The sequence below is a fragment of the Canis aureus genome, chromosome 14, assembly GCF_053574225.1.
Source record: "Canis aureus isolate CA01 chromosome 14, VMU_Caureus_v.1.0, whole genome shotgun sequence".
Lineage (NCBI taxonomy): Eukaryota > Metazoa > Chordata > Mammalia > Carnivora > Canidae > Canis > Canis aureus.
In genome coordinates, this window is record NC_135624.1 from 42,617,016 (window position 1) to 42,640,161 (window position 23,146).

General features: G+C 42.6%; 1 protein-coding gene across 7 annotated transcripts in view; it reads right to left on the reverse strand.

Moving 5' to 3' along the window:
• Positions 1-23,146, reverse strand: part of ATP8A1 (ATPase phospholipid transporting 8A1) — a 224,216-nt gene that overhangs the window by 74,066 nt on the left and 127,004 nt on the right. For all 7 annotated transcript variants that reach the window (XM_077847881.1, XM_077847879.1, XM_077847877.1 and 4 more), the window contains 2 exons: positions 17,859-17,997; positions 14,566-14,630 (listed from right to left, as the gene is read on the reverse strand). In XM_077847881.1, the coding sequence (XP_077704007.1) occupies positions 14,566-14,630; positions 17,859-17,997 (204 nt within the window). The remainder of the gene's footprint in view (positions 1-14,565; positions 14,631-17,858; positions 17,998-23,146) is intronic.

Here is a 23,146-nt window from a genome sequence, read left to right on the forward strand (position 1 = left end):
TGAAGCTTATCTCCTGTAGCCAGAAATAAATTTATCACTATATTAGCTGTTGCTTTGTTTTCTTTTGAGCTACTGGAGGGGGAAATGTTTAAACATTTAAACTTAGTGACATGTGAAAGTGAAAATATATAAATGAGAAGCTAAATCAGAAGAAGGATAAAAGACCACAGAGTAGAACAAAATGAAAGCTCTGTAATCTCCTTATTCTACTCGGTCTTACTTGTGGGCTGAAGGAAAAGGGGCATGTGTTGCTATACTCGGAGACGGTGGGAGGTAAAGGCAAGCTGGGGACGCAGCGTGGGCCCGGGGCCCCCTCCCGGGCAGCCATCCAGGTAAGGGAGGGACCGAGGATGTGGCTGTGCCCCGGAACCTGGCCCCATCGGTCCCTCCAGTCACTCCGCTCAGCAACTTCCGCCCCCACCCCGCGCCCCGCCGGGTGCTCATCAGGGGCTCTGGGGCGCTGGCCGGCCTGCCTGCTTCCCGCCTTGCCTGCTCACCCTTCAGGCCACAGCCGACGCTCCCCTCGGTTCTCAGTCTCGACAACACACGTCAGCACGAGGTCAGGCTCTTGCAGCCCCTTTCTGTCGCACGGGTGCTCACTGCCCAGTGGGCGCCAGAGGCCCACCGGCTGCTCCAGACCTTTCCTTCTCTCCGAGATCCCACGTTCGGCCCTCGTCACTTCAGCACACGTACACCTGCTTCACCGAGAACACCGATGCCAGGAAGGATTCCCTCAACCTCAAAACTTCCCTTCACCTCTTTCTCCCCCAATTCTTGAGGCAGGGGAAGAAATGAATTTCTTTCCCCTCGGTTTCCCTCCCTTTTCTCTTGCATTTTCACTCTCCCCGTTGTCAAGATCTGCCCTCCCCTTAAGACCAGACCCTGAAAACAGTGGGCAAGTGGACAGACACGGCTCTATTTCTCCTGAGTGCTCCAGGTACGGGAGGACTACCATCTTTTGGATTTGCCACATCCTTGTTCACACTTCTGCCATGGAGCATGCTGTATAGTCGTTTATTTGTTTATATCTCTTTTTCTCTTTGGGACTGAGGCCTCTGATGAAGAAATAAAAGCTTTGTAACAAAACACCAAGCAAATTATTAATGGTTACAGGATACTTTGTGGGAGGTTACAATGGTTCTTGTGTGACTATTCTGAGGATTGTTTTGCTGACTATAAAACTCCAAGAATATCTTGGATACTTTTTTTAAAAGATTTTATTTTTAGGGATGCCTGGGTGGCTCAGCAGTTGAGCGTCTGCCTTCAACTCAGGACGTGATCCCAGAGTTCCGGAATCGAGTCCCACATCGGGCTCCCCGCAGGGAGCCTGCTTCTCCCTCTGCCTGGGTCTCTGCCTTCTCTCTGTCTGTGTCTCTCATGAATAAATAAATAAAAATATTTTTTAAAAAATATTTTATTTTTAAGTAATCTCCATAACCAACGTGGGGCTCAAAGATCAAGAGTTGCATGCTCTACTGATGGTGCCAGCCAGGTACCCTTTTGATATTCTTAATTAGAACAACAACAAAAAAAGTTAATGTGCTTATCTTATTTTTTTTTTAAGATTTATTTGAGAGAGACAATGAGAGTGTGTGCTTGAGTGGGGAGAGGGGCAGATGTAGAGAATCTCAAGCAAATGCCCTGCTGTGCGTGGAGCCTGACGTGGGGCTTGATCCCACGACCCTAAGATCATGACTTGAGCTGAAATCAAAAGTTGGATGCTCAACCAACTGAGCCACCCAGGTGCCCCCAACGTGCTTATCTTATTATAGAGGAAATGGAGAACAAGCTGTTAGTGATGATCTAACATCTCCTTCTGTCTCATAGAATATAAATCGTCTAGTAAAAATAATAAACATAGAATATTTAGTGATCAAACCAGGTTTTAGAACAGTGGGCCAAGTAAACAGTATTTGTTTTATAAGAAATATGCTTGGAAAAGAAAAAGATGCTTGGCAGATAATGAGGCCAGGAGAATTCCTCATAAAGATGACTCTGACCAGAAGCCCCTAGTGGAGTTCTATTTCAATCTTTAGGGGATAGCCTGGCGAAACAGATAACGTGTTCATAGAATACCCTACAACGAAATAAAATACAACAGTCCTTAAGAAATCAGAGACCTGATTTACGGCAATCTTTTTCATTGCTTTTACATGACTTTTACCAGGGAAACCCTTGATAAAAACCACACAGGGCACCCTAGACAGGGAAATCTGACACAATTGTATAGTGAGATAAAGTGAAAGCCCTGATTTGTTTGGAAAGCGTCATAGCATGCAACATGTCACTTTCACTTTGGCAAAAACTCTGCTTGACGTAGTTGGAAGAACCCAGAGGCCAGATGTGCAAAGAACACGTTAGGCCACCAGAGAACTATGTTTTTTTTTGATGGCCCAAAATGTAATGCTGCAGAAAGCACCTACATAAAAGATGGCCCTTTCCAGTTTCTAGCCTTGGGTTACCCCCCACCCACTGATACTTCTCAGAGATTTATTGTATGGACAGTCTCCCTTGAGAACACATCCAAGGAACACCCTCATAGAGAGATATCCCTAAGGAAAGCAGAATAAAAGCCTTTAGCCTTTGACTAGAAGACTAGTTAACCAAGCCTAACGAGCAGAGACGAGGGAGAGATCACAGCTAAGTAGTCCAGCAGGCACCACCGCATGGTCGTGGCTTCCACGCCTTGCCCAGGGCTGCAGTTATGGTGATGGGACCACTTATCTCTGTCCCAGAGGGTAGCGTCCGCAAGGCTCAGCCCAAATGGCAAACGTTAAAGGAAAGAAGTGTACTTATTTATTCCAAAGTATTTGCTGGTGTTTGGGTCTGACAACAAACAGAGCACTTGACATTTATATTTCTTCCCGGGAATCTGTTAAAATATGTGCGGGTCAAATGATAAACTTAAAAAAAAAATGATAAACTTCTGTTTTAAGGAGAATTCTAGTCCCAGAAAGGGACTAATAATACATCAAAACTCTGAATTACACTTTGACTCTCAGACACAGTATTTAACAATGTACCTCATTGTTCTTGGATTTATTCTTTTCCTTCGTGAGCTCATCACTGGTTAAGTGAAATAAGCATACAATTGGGGCTAATGATGAATCACTTTGGGGAGACACTCAACTCTCACCCTTGTCAGGCAGACTGAAGTTTACGAAGCCTGCACTTCTTACTTTCCTGTAAGCACCACAGGTTTCTGTTTTCACTTACTTTCCATAAAAAGGGCAAAATGCAACACAATGCCACAGGAAAACACCTGCAGGAATCTAGCCGAACAGAGCTGGGGACTCTGCTAACACAAGCTAACTCACTGGAGTGAGCCCCTACTGTTAACTAAGTCTTCAGAACTTGTCAGCTGATGTGCAAAGTCACCAACTGACCCAGAGAAAGCCGGCAGGGAGCTGGAGGTGGAACCCAATCTCAGGACCCTGGGATCATGACCTGAGCCAAAGACAGATGCTTAATTGACTGAGCCACTCAGGCGCTTTGGAATCAGCATTTTCTCATTCATAAGACTGAGTTAATATCTGTTTTAGGGTTACCGTGAGGACAAAATAACTCCTCTACTTGTGAGTCAAGTGCCCTGCCTGGTGCTTGACTCAGAGATGACATCCAAGGAAGACTAGTTCTTTCCCTTCCTCTGACATCAGTTTTAATGGAGGTACCACCATCTGATAAAGAAGGATCTGGAAAGCGTCAGATACCGTATAATGTTAGTACAACTCACGTGGTACCACGAAGAGAATCTTGAGTTTCCTTCTGAAATCTCCCATTGGCAATTTATTTCAATCCACCTCTGACTGTTAATACTCAACCAGATACTTCTACTACATAAAAAGCATCTGGAAACCTGTCTTACCCTCAACTCTAGAGAAATTAGCATTATCTCTTCTCATACAGCCTTTAGCTCTTGGTACATGGTAGGAAGACAAGTATTTATGTAACGAAACTAGGCTGTTTTTCTGTATCTCTTAATTTCTGTCTCCAAACTGATACAACTCGAGAGTGGAAAATAACTTGAAAGTTACAAATCGATTTGTCATTTTTCTATTTTTTTTTGTATAGATGACCACCTCAAGGAATATGTTAGGCTTTATGCTTCCATAAAGAATGTAAAACTATAATATATGTAAAGTTACATGCAATAGCATTGCATATGCAAATGAGTGCTTCCTAAACACTAGGTTTAAAATAAGTAATGATAAAGAAAACACAGACGCCTTGTTTTGCTGCCATTTTCTTCAGATATGGCACCATAACTTAAATTCACAGATACTGATGGTTTACAATAGCAGAAAAATAAATATTCACAAGGGTGTGTGTGTGTGTGTGTGTGTGTGTGTGTGAAAAAATATCTTACTGTAACTTGCTAAGGGTCTCTCTTTTAAGACCCATTATAAGTTAATTTAAAATGTCAAATAAGAGGATATATGTAAGAATCTTAAACTAACACATATTAGCTGCTTTTGAGGTTTGCTGCCCCACCTCATCGTCATTTAAGCCATGAGGTATTTACAAATTTATGGTCCAATAACATTTCATTCTTTCTCTACTTTTACACTTTCCAAGTGTTCACACCCTAAAATTACAAATTAACAGAACATTCCAAGGACATTCTAAAATAATATGTTATGACCATATCAAGTATGGACAATGTTAGCAAGTTCTTAAAGAGTGAGTTACGACTCCCATAATAGCAACATGGATAAACCACTGGTTATTACTTGTTTTTCGACAACGTGTTATTGATTCAGTGGAACACTGGACGTTCCACATACGTCTGTGTAACACATACATCCACTATTCCATCAGCTAGCGCAGGCAGCAGTAAGCTGTAAAAAATGTAAGCCTGAGAGTAGAGAGAAACTACATTTATATATAATTGGTCCATTTAGTATTCATTCCAGTAGGATCGCCAGCTTTCTTGGACATGGTTTTTGACCAAAAAGCTCTGGTGTTTTTAAACTCCCAGACGATACAAGAACATAACCTTAAAAAACATATTCGTATAGAACCAAACTAACATACGGTAATTTTTCCAAAGTGGATAAGGGCAGACAGAAGGTGAAATCATTAAAAACATATGGGCAAAGAGGTCCTCCAAAAACAGCATAATGGAAGGCAGCCAAGGGAATGCATTTAATCAATACATATTGCTAAATATAATGAAGAGGGGAAAGAGACCAAAAAAAAAAAAAAAAAAGAATTCCCATGCTTTGCTGTTACATAGATATGGGCTTTTTATATGCATGGGAATACATATAAAACACAGTAACTGAGGAAGCAGTCCAGTCTCCCAGTAGGGTCATGCCATCAGAAAGGTCAAGGTTACAAAATGGAAGAAGGAAAGAAGAGGAAGTTGTAGTGCTGGATAAATTGGCCCCTGGGCAGAGGTTTGGGATGTGGGATTATGATAGGTTCCATCAGGCAAATAACTCCTTAGGAGGCATCTAGTCTCACTTGGGCTACACTGAAGAGAGGGGGGGGCAGAGTGGTGTCGAGTCTGGGTCCGAGGCTAAGTTTCAGTGTTGGGGAGGGGCACGTAGCAAAGAGAAATCCAGAGAAAGGAAGGAAGAGTGAAGTAGGGGGTATAATTATATAATTTAAGTAGTTTTGTGGATGAAGGCTTTCTCCAAAGCTCTCATGGTAATTATTTTAAACCACCACTGAAAGCCTCCTAAACACTTATTTTGAGCTTGGTATTAAATATTCTCTGGTGGTGGCAGGGGTTCAAACGCAGAAGGAAGATTCCAGAGGAACCAGGTCAGCAGACATCCAGTCTCTCATACTGTCTTCGATTTGGCCAGGGAGAGGCTGCTTGGAATACACAGCTGGTTTTTTGAAAGTCAGCAAATTACCAAATCAACGATTTAGAGGAAATAACAAACGGGGCTCTGCGAGAAACTGTCATCCCCATAAAGCAAGAACCAAAGAGAAAGCTGATGTTGGGCCCATTTTCCTAATAATTTGAATTAATTAGTGTAGGAATGCAAAAGACTCCATGTCTGCTGTATGTTCTCAGTGCAAATCCCAAATGCACACCACTTCCATCACTTCATATGGACGTTCAATAAAACCTTACATGCAATTGTCGTATTAGTAAAAGGAAACGTAGAGTCTTTCCTGAACCCCATAAATGCAAGATGCTGAAACACCACAGTTTTCCAAAAGGGCATCCTGCTTTCAGCTGCTTCTGCAGTCCTGGTGGTGAGTGGGAAGGGAGAGAAGGACATAGTAGGAAACGTGGGGGGTTCCTCCCAGAAAGCTTCCTCCTGGGACTGCGTCTCTGCCACCACTGGAGAAGGTATGGTTATTCAAAAACAAAAAGAAAAAAAAAATGGTTTTGGACTTAGAGTGACCGAGGTTGAAGTTCAGGATTCTGCACTTGCTAGGTGTGCAAATTCAAAGTCTCTCCCTGTAAGCGAAACACCCAAGCCCAGCCCCGTGGGAGCAGAGACACCTGGCAGACAGTAGGTTTCCTCTAAACTGTCAATTTTATGGCTGTGATGACTCATCAGAAGGAATGGGTGGCGGGGATGCAAAAAAGTCACAAGGCGTGGCCTGTTGCTCTCAAAATGTCAACAAGCTCTGGGGACAGTGGCAGGGATAGACTGGTTAGAAAGCATTTACCTGTAATTCTAGGACTTGAGGATCTCTTGGAGGAGTTCAGATGTTCAGCAAAAAAAAAAAAAAAAAAAAAAAAAGTGAACGCGCTAAAGAATATTCAGGCTTGCGGATAGGAAAAATTGCTCAAAACAGAACTACTATGAATTCGTGAACAACTTCACTTAGACTTCTGCACGCCAGCCAAGATCACTGAATTTTAAGGAAAGGGGTCACATTTAGTTTTTAGGAGACCAAGCAATGCGTTCGATGGAACTTTCTCAGCCACATAGTTTGGCTTGTGGCAGGTGGCGTCTCAAATCAGAGGAAAATAGAACAGATTATTTGTTTAGACGCTATTTTCATTTTTTAAATCATGTTTACTTTTTTTTTTTTTTTTGGTAACTCATTTCTTTCAAATGTAACAAAATTGGCTTTCTTCGCTGAGAGCTTCTCAGAGTCAGCCGTGTGCCAGGCACCACTTGAACAGTCATCCTGCAACGGGACATTTTAAAAACATAACTTGGCTTCTGATAGGGATATATTAACACCTCAAAAGTTAAACGCAGATCTTAAAATTTTCCGGCCAAAAAGCTGAGACAGCTTTGCTAATGGTAAGAGAAAATTCACAACCCTGAAGCTCCCACACTGGCGGTGGAGGCGAATGCAGTGTGGTTTAAAACCTGCCTAAACTATTTTTCAAAGCAATACAAAATGTATTGTATTGGGCTCGCGGGACCCATCAAGACAAAACCTGAGGTAGCCCCAATTCTCTTTCTCCCTCCTCCTTTTTCTGCAGTCAAGTCAGTAACTTGCTTATTCTGGATGTCTTTCAGAGGCCACTCAACGGTGGCTGGTTCCCCAAACAGTGAGGTTTGTCTGCATAATACATACAAGTCGAGCTTAAAAGGATACAGATGACAACCTCACCCTTTATGTCACGAAGGCCCTGTAAGTTATATTTGAAGCTTACATGGTGTTAGAAAATCAAATTCAGCTAGAAGAGAAAAAAAAACAAACAAACCCCAAACCGAGCAATCTCATAAGGTGCTTTATTTTACCATGGTGTTGAAAAATATATATTCTTATGCTTGTGAGTATCAAATGCGGTTAAGAATTCATTTTCTATGAAATATATCAGTGGGGAAAAGCATCGGTATCCATAACCCAACCCGGGCTGGCTTGAGGTCATATTCTCAAAGTAAGCAGAGAAGTGTAAGTAGTGAGAAGGGCAGCTGTTGGATATCATCTCTTTCTTTCTTTTTAAAAATATTTTATTTACTTATTCATGAGAGACACACAGAGAGAGAGGCAGAGGGAGAAGCAGGCTCCCTGCAGGGAGCCCAAAATGGGACTCTATCCCTGGACCCCGGGGTCACGCCCTGGGCCAAAGGCAGGCGCTAAACCACTGGGCCACCCGGGGATCCCTGAATATCATCTTTTTTGAAAAAAAAGAAAAAATAAATAAAATCACTTGTTACATCAGCTGGCAATGAGGACCACCTTCCCTGGGAATAGTAACTCTAAGAGAACTAATAATAATGATGATGATGATAATGGTCTGTATTTTTAAAGAGCTTACGGCATGCTAGCCATTGTCTAGTATTTAGAAGGTACTGTTTTGTTTAATTCTCACCACGTACCCCTGAGATGGATATGATCACCACTTTAGTTTTACAAGAGTAGCGGGTCACTGAGGCCCAGAAAAATCTATTTGCTTACACCCCGGAATCCAAGGCCTTGGACCCGTCCTCCCATGGCGGTCAGCACCAGAGGTCAAGTTAGACTTCTAGAACGGGCGTGATAGTATCTGCCTATTAATGTTTTCAGGGGTGTGATCGTCCCTATAAAGTCTTTAGTCCGGTACCTGGTACAAAAAATAAGCACTTCATAAACACGAGCTGGTGTTTTTCTTATGATGGTCCCAGCAACGCACTGAGCTCTGCAGGGACAGGAGGGCTCCCTTTTCACGGAAAGTCAGAAAGCTGCATTTTGCTTTGGGAGCCTTTCCCTGCTTCCCACGTATCAGGTGCCGACCCCTACTCAGGCTGAACGTGAACGTCCTAGGACTGCCCCGATGCTCTGAAGGAGAGGCAGGCAGGGCTGCTCAGCTCAGTCAGTGAGACTTGTACACGCTGGAAGCCTGCTGACTTTGAGGGCAGGGAACTTATTTCTCCAAGCTTTCTACGTACATATGTACACATTTAACCATCATTCCCCCCGATTCAACACATAGATAGTAAACAGTTTTCTCCTTTGCCCTTTTTTGTTCCCTAGGGAAGCCAGATACTAGAGAGGAAAAGGAGGGAACAGTGAGAACAGGTTTAAGATCCCGCGTGGGACAGATCCCAGGACAGATCCAGCAACTCCCCACATAAAAGAGACCAAGGTTAAGAGTATATCACGCTGTAATACAGACATTAGGTTATATTATGGAGACCCAAATAGATTGTTCTGGCGCCCACGGGGTTAATGGCTCAAGACATGATGGTCTCTCCTATCCTCCCTGGACTTGACAGATGAGGATGGTGGCATTGGGATTGGAAAGGCCTTAATTAGACACCGGCTGCTGAAGACAGATTGAGATTCCCTAGTTCTTAGCTCACATTTTTAGACTTTTCCCGTTTTAGCAGACAGACTTTGAACAAATCATGACAAACTAAAGATATGAAAGAGATGTGAGAAGAATCCCTTGGACCTAGGTCATGAAGTGGACGGGACGGGGCTTGAGACGTCTGTGGGATACTTCCCAGGCATTGCTGGGAACTGACGGAGGAAGTACAGCAGTTTCGAGCCAGCAATCTGAAATTCCTGCCCTTGCAGACCCGTAAGGAAACGTCTCCTGCCAAGGACATAAACAGAACTGATAAAGGGGTTCACAGTAGCACAAGAAGAAATGATACAAATTCCCTGAATGATCAGTGTATTACAAATACCCAATAGATTCTGACCAGCTTTAGATGCTTCTCAGTGGTGCTTACCTATGAAACTCTTATTTTCTAAACTAAGAGAAAAAAAATGATTAAGCTTTCTAGGAAACTCTTTTGCTGATGCTGTGGATACGGGACAACAGGTGGCAGGGGCCTGGGCGTGAACACCTGCTGTGCTCAGGGCAGCACCTTAGCAGGGCTGCTGCTGCTCCTGCTGTGAATGTGAAGGGAGCCAGGAAGGGCAGAGGCCTGTCCTGATTTCCAAATCAGATCTTTAGAGCAAGACTTTCACTCTGCATTTTCTTTTTTTTTTTAAATTTATTTTTTATTGGTGTTCAATTTGCCAACATATAGAATAGCACCCAGTGCTCATCCTGCCAAGTGCCCCCCTCAGTGCCTGTCACCCAGTCACCCCCCCGCCCCCGTCCACCTCCCCTTCCCCCACCCCTAGTTCCTTTCCCAGACTTAGGAGTCTCTCATGTTCTGTCTCCCTTTCTGATATTTCCCACTCATTTTTTCTCCTTTCCCCTTTATTCCCTTTCACTATTTGTTATATTCCCCAAATGAATGAGACCATATAATGATTGTCCTTCTCCAATTGACTTATGTCACTCAGCATCATACCCTCCAGTTCCATCCACATCGAAGCAAATGGTGGGTATTTTCAACTGCGGTTTGGTCTCATACTTTTACTTAACGGTTTTAAAAAATGCTGAACAGCCGTTAATTTTTCAAGAAGGATAATTGTATGCAAACTCCAAATGAGAAAATCAGAAAGCCAAATAACTTTTTTTTTTTTTTGACATGAGCTAGAGATGGGAAGACAAAAATTCCCATTATGGTGACTGCCAGGAGAAAGGTTTTTCTACGTGGAAACGGAAGAGCCCCAAATACAATATTTTACATGTATGAGTTCAACATAAAAAAAAAGATTCGGTTTTAAAATGAACAGTTAGCATTAGGAATATCTCGGTAGAAAACGTGCACGGTTCATAGCAACATGCGTCACTTAGGCAAAAGAAGATCTACATTTATATCTTGCTTAGAAAAAGAATTAGAAGATGGTGAAATAATAGATCTTTCGTAGTGAAAATGATCATTCCGCAAAACAACTTGCAAGCTGCTGAAATACTATTTTTCTACGAAACTCTATACTGTGTCTTTCTTCAACACGCCGTGCCGGGTACGACCCATACCAGTCCTGTGCCCAGGGTGACGTTATCCTCCCTTTACAGGCAGCAAAACTGGCTCGGAGACGTGACCTAATTTCAATTTGCCCAGGGTCTCCCGTTCAGAATAGGGCACAATTGTATCATTTTACAGAATAATCTGAGCACGCTCATTAGAACTGTCACTTGATGAAACACACACCCACAATGCATTTCCTATTGCATGATTTCCTAAGATATTACCCTCCTGCCAAGTTTATCACCTACACGTGAGTTGTTTGTGCTGATGGAATGGTAATCCCATATTTTATCAGGCTCGGTAACAATCTGAACACACAGGATGCTTTGCTTTCCCACGACAATGAGAAATAAATCATGATTTATCTACAGGCTTTCTAGCACATCTAATGATTTGCTTGAAATCTCAGCTGTGGATTTTACGACGCAAGATCTGAAGGAGCTATGCAAAGTGATGTTTCCTTTCCTGCTGAGAAGCAAATGAGAGCACCACATCGGGTCTGACCCCAAACAGCCAGATTTGTAAAGTCACCACTTAACTCCCTGGGAGAAAAACCTTCCCCAGATGCAGTGAGAGAAAAAGCAAGGCTGCAGAGAGCTGGGTACACTAGCCTTAATCCGTTTGTCTCCCACCCCACACGGTCACTTGGACAGCCACGGGCCTTTCTAAACACCTCATCAGACAAGATCAATACTGCTGAATTCAAAACCGATATACAACTTTAAAAAAATTTTTATTTATATATATATATATTTTGATTTTTATTTATTTATTCATGAGAGACCCAGAGAGAGAGGCAGAGACATAGGCAGAGGGAGAAGCAGGCCCCATGCAGGGAGCCCGATGCAGGACTTGATGGGGGACCCCGGGGTCACGCCCTGAGCCGGAGGCAGACGCTCAACCGCTGAGCCACTGGCGGGAGGGGGGGGGGTCCCCAGCTTTTTAAAAATTTTTTTTCCCAACTTTATTTTTTTTTTAAGGGAAATCCTTAATTTATAATTACTCAGTGACTTAATTCTCACATAGAGATGGAGGACTCACCGTGTGGTCGGCAATTTGCTGGGCATTGCTGGAGAATTAGAAAGCAAAACAGGCAGGCACAGACCCCTGCTTTCACTGAAACTACTGGCTTGGGAGCCCCACCTGGTTGGGTCCAGGAGAGACAGGTCGTGCAGGGACTTTCCAGGTGCTCATCACTTATGAGTCACCACCCTGAAAACTTCAAAATGAAAATAAAGGCCCTGCTCTTAACCATCATGATGCGGTACACTGAATATTTTTGGCATTTCAGTTTTCTTTTTTTTCTCTTTTTCTCCCCTTGGGATTATGATTTCTATCGCTCACTACTTGCGACACATAGAGAACATGTGTATCCGACTTGGGAGAACAGTTATGAGGCAGATGACAACCAAAGAAGCCTTGCTGTCACAGCCTGGAAGGGGTGAAAGCTTTTACACCAGGACAGAAAGGTTCACGCGTCAGATCAAGCCTGGCCGGTCATACTTGGGCATCAGTGTCACAGGCCTCACCTCGGATGTCTTTCAGAAAAAGCATCTAGCACCTGTCACCCATGCTGCTGACAAAGTCTTAAACGTCTATGGAGATGCAGAGAACGTTTCCCGACGTTTCTGCGGAGTTGTCAACAACTGCCACCCAATTCTGGAGCCACTCCAGGGATCGCACGGGGTAAGCTCCCCGAATTTCCCTCATACCACATCGCCGGCCCTGGACCCCCATCCCTTCTTACCTACGTCTCCTAGCCTGTTGCCTGCACCCCATGCCTCACCACCCTTCCGACCTTTGTCTCCCATCCCGCCTCTTTGAAGAGGCTGATGAAGTTGCCTCCCTTGCCTGGTAGTGGAAGCAAGTCCTCAGAGCTGGCCCAGACCCCCATAGCTGACCTGAGACCACCTTTCCAGCTTCCACTCCTCCATCATCTCTCCACTGTGCCGCCATTGGAGACGACCTGGGTGGCTTCACCTATGCTACTGCAGAGCAACTGCTAAGGAGAGGAAGTATAAAGCAGCGTGAACCGCATGTTGTGACTTGTGTTTGATAACAGGGTCTGTACGCCGACAAACACGTGTGTAGCCCCCAGCCATAGCACAACATCCCTGGACGAGCCCTCGGACACTGGAGCTGGTGGCCATCCCTCGGGGCAGAAACCAGGGAGCTTGGGTGTGAGGGAGGCGGATTCACGTTTTTAACACGTGCACTTGCCCCTTTCTATAGCTTTAACTTTACCCCTTACGTGCCTACACTTAGTCCAAGAAAACTTTAAAAAATTATGACCTTGTGTTCAACGCTCCTCTTTCATGCCCCAAATATACCTTGAACTGACTTGCATTCAGTTTCTGCTTCAGGTGTTCCTCCATCACTCAGCTACTCGCCTCTAACTAAACGCTGCTTACTTTAACAACACCTCCCTGAGCTTCACAATATATAACTTCATAGCAAGACACCTACCTTATTTCTGTATCTGTTTTGTTCATTTTTATTTTTTAAAAAAATTTTTGGTATCCGTTTTGTTCTTTACTTGTTTGCATTTTACTTATTATCTGTGAGCTTTTGAAGGGCAAGGCTAGCACAGTCATAATTTTTCATGACATTGTAACTTGAATAAACCAAAAAATTAACAACCTGAGGGGTTAGGGAACAGAGACAACAAACCAGAAGGGGCGGGGTCCCTTGAGTGCTCACTTAGTGGCATATTCTTGGTGCCTGTCAGAGGTCTACTGAATGAGTAAATAAAAAGGAAAGTCTTCCAACCACAGGCTAGAATTTTTTTTTTTTTTTAAGTTTGTGCTTGTAGGTTCACACAATGTACTTATTATTAAGGATGTGAACAACTTTCACAGTTTCAAAAATCATGTGTTATTCTTTAGGCTACCAGTGTCTCAAAGGTTTCACAAGAAAGGGAAAAGGATCACAGGGATTGTTTTTGACGCCAAATCATGAAGAGACCATCAACCAATCCAAAAATCAGAAGTCAAATCGCTTCTTACATATAATTTCTGTTCTCCTCCTGACTTCTGAACATTTGCCTCTTCACCATCCCTCGAACACAGTGGCCTCTCCACTTCACTCATCTTTAATAACAGGTTTTTCTCTGCTCCGCTCTTTGCGTCACAGTGGCTATTTCAAGCAGCCGTATAGTCACCTCCCTTGTTCTGTCTTCCACCTTAAGTTACAAACACTCACCTCTACTTTAAAATTCTTACAGGTCATTTGACCTGCAATTTTTTTTTTTTTTGGCGTAACTTCTATTTTACACTGTACACGCAACAAATCTTCCCTTCTTTCCCAAATATAACTTCATGTGATCGCAGCCCTGAAAAAAGGACATCCTAGGGATTTACATTTCGGCTCAGAAATTAGGGCACTAAAAAAACCCAAAACAGAACAACATGACTTTCCTATAAGGAATGGTGAATTCATGCCATTTAATAGGTTCCACAGATTTCTTTTTAAAGAAACAAAATATATATGAACCCTGGAAGCTAAAGCAGATATTAAGTGATGAATATACAAAATTCCCAGGTAGATATGAATAAACTGTAATCACTCAGTAACCTCTTGACATGATGCTTTTGTAAAGCAGTTTCGTCTCACACCATCAAGCAAATCATTCAGTGACTTGTTTTAGCTGCTTGTGGACATAAAACTGGAATCTATTTACATCAACGTGGTTCAGACCAGTATATGTTACGTGACACCAGAGCAGGAGCGAGAATGATCTTTTAACCTGAGGAAGATCAAACATTTCCAAAACTATTTGAAGATAAAATACTGCAAGATGATTAAGTTGTTAAAGGATTAAAAAAATGATTTTACTTACATCAAGAGAGCCTTCGTTTATAACGATCATTCCCATGTTCTTCCTCAAAAGTTTGCAGGAGTGTCCTATGTCCAAACACAGTGTAGATTAATTGATAGAATCCATTTCTCTAGAGAGAAGCAGTGAAGATGCTAAAGTGGTAACACTCTAAAAATAACCTAAATCTTATTTATAGATAAAATTAAGGTTTTGTCTATTTTATTAGGACGCTGATGAAGTCAGCGGTTTCCAGGTTTGCAGGACGTTGAAGGCATGTTCTTCCTTCTTATAGGAGGGACACAAGGGTAACACTGGGTGTGTTAAGGTTGTCTTGATCAACAAGTAGGGAAAGACAATATGGTAATGACTTTCAGTGTTCCAAAACCTAATAAATTCATGTGGAATAGCCTTCCTGATGACCAACACGAGGAGCAGAAGAGGGGCTGGTGATTGTTCCTGGGGAAGGTGCAGGAGGGCTGCCTGGCTATCTTTTGGACCTGATCCCATACCACCATGGCCCTGCCCCTGGACTGTGGTCCTGCCCTCTGAGGTCCCGTCCTCTTGCTTTGCTGTACTTGCCGCAGAGCAAAATCACCTACTGGTTAAACCACCTCTGCTGCTCTGAACCCATGTGCAAACAGATGAACGTGGCTGGAGCCAAACAAGCCACCCTGCTGACTGGTGTTTAAAATAGGACCATCGCACGTAAAATAATATCACCTATACTTGCTCCTTTTGTGAGCTCGTTTGATACAATGGCTTGTTTGTTTATTTTTAAAGATTTTATTTATTCATGAGAGACACACACAGAAAGGCAGAGACCCAGGCAGAGGGAGAAGCAGGCTCCCTTCGGGGAGCCCGATGTGGGACTTGATCCCAGGACGCTGGAGTCACGACCTGTGCTGAAGGCAGACGCTCAACCACGGAGCCACCCAGCCACCCAGGTGCCCCAGATACAATGGTTTTAAATACCACCTACACCTTGATCATTCTGGGACTCACATCTCCCACTTAGAGCTCTTTCCTGAACCCCAGACTCTCACATCCCAGTGTCTGTGTTAACAGCAGACGCTGAGGTGCAAAACGGGCATCTCAAACTTAACATATCCAAAACCTAGATTCTTGATGTCCTCCCAGAGCACCTGCTTCTCCTCAGTCTTCCCCATTTTGGTTAACGACCACCCCATCCTTCAGTCACGATGGCTAAAATTCCTTGGAGTTATGCCTGAGTCCGTGTTTCTCTCATACCCGACACATCCAATCTATTAGTCAATCCTTTAAAATAATATTCTGGCCATTTCTCATCACCTTCACTGTTACCACCCAGGTCCCAGTCACCACTGTGCCTCACCTGGATTAACGGAACAGCCTCTTCTCTGGTCTCCCTGCTTCTACCCCTTCTTCCCTTCCAGTCCATTCTCAGCCAGCCTACAGGCCAGACTGTGGAAAGTCATTTTCATGGGAAAGCCAGTCCCCATCTTTCCTCTGCTCAGAACCACCCTGGGGTTGCCCATCTCCCCAGAGTAAACACAAAGCCCCCCTCCCTCCCCGGGGCCTGGGAGGCCCCATCCAATCTGGGCTCGGTTACACTATCCTTTTCTCCTACTCTCCCTCTCTGCATTTCTTCTCTTTCCAGCACAGAAGACAGCTTTCCCTCATCATCCGAAGGACAAGCTCTATCAACTCTCTTAGGTCATTTCTCAAATGTCACCATCTCGATGAGTTCTTTCTGACCTTCTCAGTTAAACCTGAATCCTTCTGTGCAACGCACCGTAACCATTTGCTATATGAATGAGTCTCACCAGCTTTATTCTAGGAAAAAGGCCCCAAAGATTATTGCCCAAGACTCTACAAGTTAAATGTTACCAGATGCCACCACCGTACTCTTCACAGGAACTGTCATCATGGCTACACACCCTGAACTTATTTTCCTCAGGTATCACTCTGCCACCACACAGTCTCCCTCCACCTGTAGCCATGTTTTCAATTCAGCATATTTGTCTTTTTCAGGTCTCACAACTCTAAGGCATTCTATATCCTTTGCACATTTTCTTTCCATTTGTCTCTAACACCAGTGATAATTTTTATAACCCAAATTAACCATTTGCGTGGCTTATAGATTTAAACTTCTACTAGCTGGTGTCTTTTAAAAAATAATTTTCCTCTACTATCAGCCATTTGGTATAAATCTGGGGTTTTATATATGAGGAATACTGAGATTACTAAAACTTCTAAAAGGAGTATTAGCTAAATGTTTCTTAAATAATGATATTTGACGGTGACTTTCTAAAAATGTGGTTTTATGCTGTCAATGCCTCTGAACAGTTTCTTCGACTTTGGGAGAGTTTTGGATGTAATTCATATCATTAATATCCAGAGGCAAAATCTATGTCAGGGTTTACAGAGTGCAGGCCACCTGCTATACTGAATGTGGAAGAAAAAAAAAAAAGTGACGTTTTCCTGCACATTACTGGTATAATAGGCCTCACACCAAATATTCACCTTCTTCTCAGTAAGACCTCTATTATGAACTGTGTCCCCCTCATTTTACATGCTGAAGCCCTAACGCACAATATCTGCAGAACCTGCCTTTAAGAAGTTAGAACTAAATGAGATCAGAAGGCAGGTTCCTGATCTAATAGCAACGGTGCCCTTCTAAGAAATGAAAGCGACACCGGGAGTGTGCATCCTCTGTAGATACAGAGGAGAGGTCAACGGAGGACAAGGAGGAAGGTGGCCACTGCCAGCCAGGAAGAGAGGCTTCAGAAGACCCCAAACCTGCTGACACTTGATCTTGGACTTCCAGTTTTTAGAACTGAGAGAAAATAAATTTCTGTTATTTAACTCGCACAATCTGTGGTATTTTGTTATGGCAGCATGAGCAGACTAATAAAACCTCTTTCTGAAGAATGAATTAACTGCAGGATGAATGTGGGATGAACTGGCAACCTTCTTATTTCCCTTCCTAGAAATCTCCTTCGGTCACATGAACAAGTGCCAATACTATACAAGCCTGCCATAAACCCAGTCTCCAGACTTTCACAGACAGCTGCAGAGATGTTACCTACACGAGTCAATTATGGATGGAAGGTAGAGGTAGGTAAAAATACAAAGGTGAGAGAGGGTTATTTTGTGGTTGTGGGAGACTTGTTAAATGCAAAGGGGCCATTAGTAAACAGGTAAGCCCAATACTATTACAAATGGAGATCTTACAAAACCACGTCTTTCAGATCTTGAAATATCTCAAATTTGTCTTCTAAAATATGTCAACGTGTTAAGCATCAAAATTTAGAGTTTGAAATTAGGTGAATTACCAATGTTGATGGCGGTTTCCTGCTTGTCCCCCGTGAGGATCCAGATTTTGATATCTGCTTTCATGAGAGTTTCTATAGTTTCAGGCACTTGATCTTGCAATTTATCCTCAATGGCTGTAGCTCCAAGTAGCTGAAGATTCTGGAGAAGATGAGAGGAAAAAATTTTAAGAGGAAAACCAGTTTAGATTCTTTAAGAATTGAAGTGTGCATATGTCTTTCGATCAGAGACTAAACAGTAACACAGAGACGTTGATGTGAATTCCAACCATCCCACTGAATTTTCTCTTAAGGATCCCCAACTTTGAATCCAGTACTTCGGGATGAACTTGAAGATATCTGTACTACCTTATTCCTTTCTAAGGCAGGGGATGGACTCCTATAAAAACAAAACACAACAAAAAAACACAACAAAAAACCATATGGCAGGGAGAAATCAAAAGGGAGTTAAAGAGGAGCAGGTGGCTCATAACAAACACCAACGACAAAAACTAAGGAAGATCAACCCAGCAAAGAAGCAATCCTGCTGACCTGTTTGAAAAAGCATTTGAAAAAAAGCTTATATGATTAAATCGTAATTTGACGCAGAAAATATACACACATCATACAGTTAGAAACGCCGAGGAAGAGAGGATGAATCCAAGGGACGGCCTCAGTCTCTGTAGCAAAGAGCAGGTTGGGCACCTCTCACGTTGCTCCCTACTTGTGTAATAGGAGGCCAGAGTCTGTTAAAGACTGCTTGCTCGCTAGGTGGTGTGTGTCATACAAGAGCGACCACAATCAATATGTCCTGCAGAAAGCTCTTCTCATCGTTCACCAAGAAGAAGAAAGGTTTCTACTCTTGTCTTCTTAAACGGAGGAAAAAAGAGAACAACTTCTTGGTTGTTAGGGAAACTGGCTCACCATGTAAATAGACGCAATGGTTCTTGGTCTTAAATACACAGGAATGCACAGTGACCAACTAAGCCACGGTCGACCAATTCCTGGATTTCCCCTGTAACCTAACCACCAGTATGATCCACCCCAACGTTTATCTTTCTTTTTAAACTTTTTCTCCCTTTTCACTTTTGTTTTGTTTATTTAAAACACCAGACAAGGGCAGCCCCGGTGGTGCAGCGGTTTGGCGCTGCCTGCAGCCCAGGGCGTGATCCTGGAGACCCTGGATTGAGTCCCACGTCAGGCTCCCTGCATGGAGCCTGCTTCTCCCTCTGCCTGTATCTCTGCCTCTGTGTGTGTGTGTGTATCTATGAATAAATAAATAATAAAAATCTTAAAAAAAAAAAACACCAGACAAGGACAGTACAGATACAAGGGAAGTCAAGTGCTAAGGAGAGTGTCCAAATTGGTAACAACAAAGAAAGCATTCCATAGTCTGTCTTCCTTCTAACATTAAGTTCTGTTTACTATTTACCAAAAATGTAAGTCTAAACTTAGTCCTAAGTCTTGATAGGCATTGGAAATATACGCAAACACACATGAATAAGCACGAGAGAGTTTATGGATGTATGTGTTAGGAATGCTTTTGCCTATGAGTAACAGGAAAAAAAAAATCTAACAATGGCTTAAATGAAGATTTGATGTTCCTTCCATAAGTAGTCCTGGGACAGGCAGTTGTGGGCCTGAGACCAACAGCTCAACTCCCTCTGCAGGTCTCCTTCAACACCTCCAGCTGGCTGCTACGACTGTAATTACATTAGCCACAACCTGAGACAGGAGTCCGGGAATAATGCCCACTGTATCCATCTCTTATTTGAAAGTAAAAGCGTTCCTAAAAGTCCTTAGCAGATTTCCAAATACTGCCCTATTTGGTTAATTATATTTACACGGCCATCCTTAAGTGTTAGTACTTAGCTTTTCCAGCCTTGACTGTGGGATGGCAAGAGAGAAGAGGAATGGGAATGGGCGTTAAATTAGCCAGCCAACAGTCTTTGCCACAGCGCTTACAGATAGGCATGCACATGCATCGGTGATTCTGTCCGTGTGTATCTGTGTGTGCGTGCATGTTTATAGATACACACCACACGTTCTCCCTTACTTTGCCTGGAGAGACTTGGCTCCTCCTGCTTGGCCAAACTCAAAAGTTACTGCTTCTGTGAAGTTTTATTTCTAAAACAAGTTTTCCCCTCTGCAGTGCCTTGATGGAGCTTTGCTCATCTTCACATCTTAATTTATCATATTCAGATTAACTATTTATTTTTTGTTTTTGTTTTTGTTTTTTTTTATGAGAGACACACAGAGAGAGGCAGAGACACAGGCAGAGGGAGAAGCAGGATCCCTGAAGGGAAGCCCAATGTGGGAGGGACTCAATCCCAGGACCCCGAGGTCACGCCCTGAGCTGAAGGCAGATGCTCAACCGCTGAGCCACCCAGGTGCTCCTCAGATTAAGTGCTTAAATATACAACTGAGAGTTTTGTCAAGAGTAGGGACCATGTCTTGTTCATGTTTATACTTCGTCTCCAGAATACTGACATTAACATTCAGTGTTTGGTGCATTAGTGAAAGTGAGTGAATGACAAAAAAAAAAAAAAAAAAAAGAGAGAGACAGAGAGAGAGACAGAGAGAGAGACAGAGAGGTTCCAAAACCCAAATATTATAAAGTACTGTTTGTTGCAATCTAGACCATATTCTTTTCAATATACTCCAAATAAGTTATATAGCTATTAGATTCACTTGATGCATGACTTCTTAGTTTATAATACATAAGACAGGAAGCAAATTCCCTTCCTTAAGGAGATAGTATTATTTTATTATCTTTAATGGGAAGCAGATTTGAAATCTATCATAACCTGATGAATAATTATCATCAAGAAGTTCAGGAATGAAAAGGAAGAATAGTTCAGCAACAACCATGCCAACACGACAATTGCTGTATTTCAAAGTTTAGACGATGATTTGATCCATTCTTTCAGCCACTTTTGGGGCATTTGCAGCTAAACCATCCTGGCCCCCATCCCGGGGAAGATCAGAATGTAGCTGTGTTCAAATATCAAATATTCCACAGAAGGCATGATGAGATTTTTTTTTTTAATGAACATGGGGACAGTTCAGTAAAACAAGCTCTCAAAATTTTTTTTCTTTTTTTTTTCAAAATTTTCTAACCTAAAAATTATGATTTTTTATAATGTCTCACAAAATCCTTGGGTACCTAGCTAATAGGAGAGTCAAGATGTGAACATATTCATTAGAAAAACATAAATATATTTGTGGGTCTTGTAACGCTAAGGTCATGAGCTCAGGAAGTATACAGGTCTATGTATCATCATGCACAAATCCAATAAAAATAACATGACTGCATGGGGGGATCACACTGAAGCCATCTCTGAAAGAAGGAAAGTACCTGGTTTTGCACAAGTAAAAAGGAAACACTTTTCAAACCAGGTGAAGATAATATTAAGGACTAAACAGGTAGGGCCAGCGACGTGGATGTGGAGAAAAAGCCAACAAGCAGGCTACCCCAGTGTGTTGGTGACTATCCTAACAGGAATTTCTAAAAAGGGTAATGAAACAGTTCTGAATATTCAGCAAAACTGCAGTGGGTCTACTTGGACGTCTACACAGGAAAAACTGTGTTCCCAAGCCTGTTAATCTTCCTTTTATCCTAAGAACTCCTTGGGTTCAGCACTTATTAATTTTAGTAGAAGGCTCTACAGCCTCCTTTCCTTTGGCCCCGGTGTCATTTATTGTGAGATTAAGATCTTGAGTGATAGGGTGTGTTGGCCCTGGAAATTAATATCTTTAGCTACATAAGGCCCATTAGAAGAAAAGATTTGAACTTTGCGTGCTTTTCCTGATCATAACACAGGAGTGTTTAAGCCATAATCAATTTCATCCCAAACATGTATTACCTTACACAGATGGCCACTAATGGGCACTATGGGAATTACATATTCTGCAAGTGTTGAAACGTGATAAAATTCCCATGGCATTTATGGAATTAAAAAAAAAAAAAAAACAACCTCAAACACTAATTTTACTTTTAAAATGTCACTATGCCGAAAGTTATAAAGGTTTCAGGTTGATGACTCTTCGACATAATGTAGATTTAATTATCACTGAAAAATCATGGAATAATATTTACTCACCTAGTAAAGCCCTCAATAACCTCATTTTCCCTTTCAGATGTTCATAATGTATGCAGAATTTTTTAAAAGGCACAAAAATGTGGAGTTTCTACCCGAGTAAAGATAAAAGGCTTCATGCAGCATATTTAAAAACTGTACGGTAAATTGTATTATGATGGATTTAGAAATTATGTTTTTCCCAGTACATGTATATTTTGCTAAATAACAGAACCTCAAAATGACTTATTTCCATATGAGCAAATGTTTGGTTAGTACTTAGATTATTTTGTATTTTTTAAAAGCCTGTGATAATGTTCCTAAAAGATAAAAAGCATAATAATCAAACTCGTATCAACTTGGGCTTCAGATTACAACATGGGCTATTTGGCAGAAGTTTCTTTAAAGACAAATAAAGAAAGAACGTCAGTAAGCAAAGTCTTCCTACCAGAGTCAATATGGGCAAATACGAGCAACATTTGGTAACCCCTATTTCTTTTCTTTTCTTTTTTTTCCCTATTTCAATATAAAATAAGATTGGGACCAGGAAGATTTCCTTACTAGAGAAAATATATCAGATACTGCCAAGTGCTTTGCATGTATTAATTCAGTTAATAGCCTTGGGGAGGTTGAAGTAAATTATCCAAGGTCAAAGAGACGTGCAGCTGAGCGGATGGTTGAGAAGAAATCCCAGGAATCAACAAACACCCAAAAGGCAGCTAATGAGAAGTTAAGGAGTAAAACCGAGATTAAATGAAAGTTAGAATTTAATTCAAATCGTTAGCTTCGTTTCGGTTCTCAGTCTTTGGTAGTAACTCTGCGTCTCTGAGTCGGTTTCAGACTCGGTCCTGAGTGACACCTGCCAAGTGCACCTATTTCCCTGTTTCCCAGTCACCTTTTGGGGCTGGCGCCTCTCCCCGCACACAGGCCTGCCCTCCTTCTCCTGCAGATACGCTCCGGGCAAGGGGGGGACACAACGAGTCCTCTCCTCTGTGCCATCTGTAGTTTAGAATGAGCCAGCAGAGACTCCTCTCCGGATTCCCCACAGCTTTCGGACTGCGCCTCCTTCCTGTTACCGGTGTCTGCTTCCCCGAGACCCCAAGTCATTAGCCACGGGCCGGGAGCCTACCGTGGTGGTCTTCAGAGTCACCCGGAGAACCTATTACCCACAGATCGTTAGGCCCCAAGCCCAGAACTCACTGAGTAGGCCTGAGGTGAGACCAGGTGCGACGG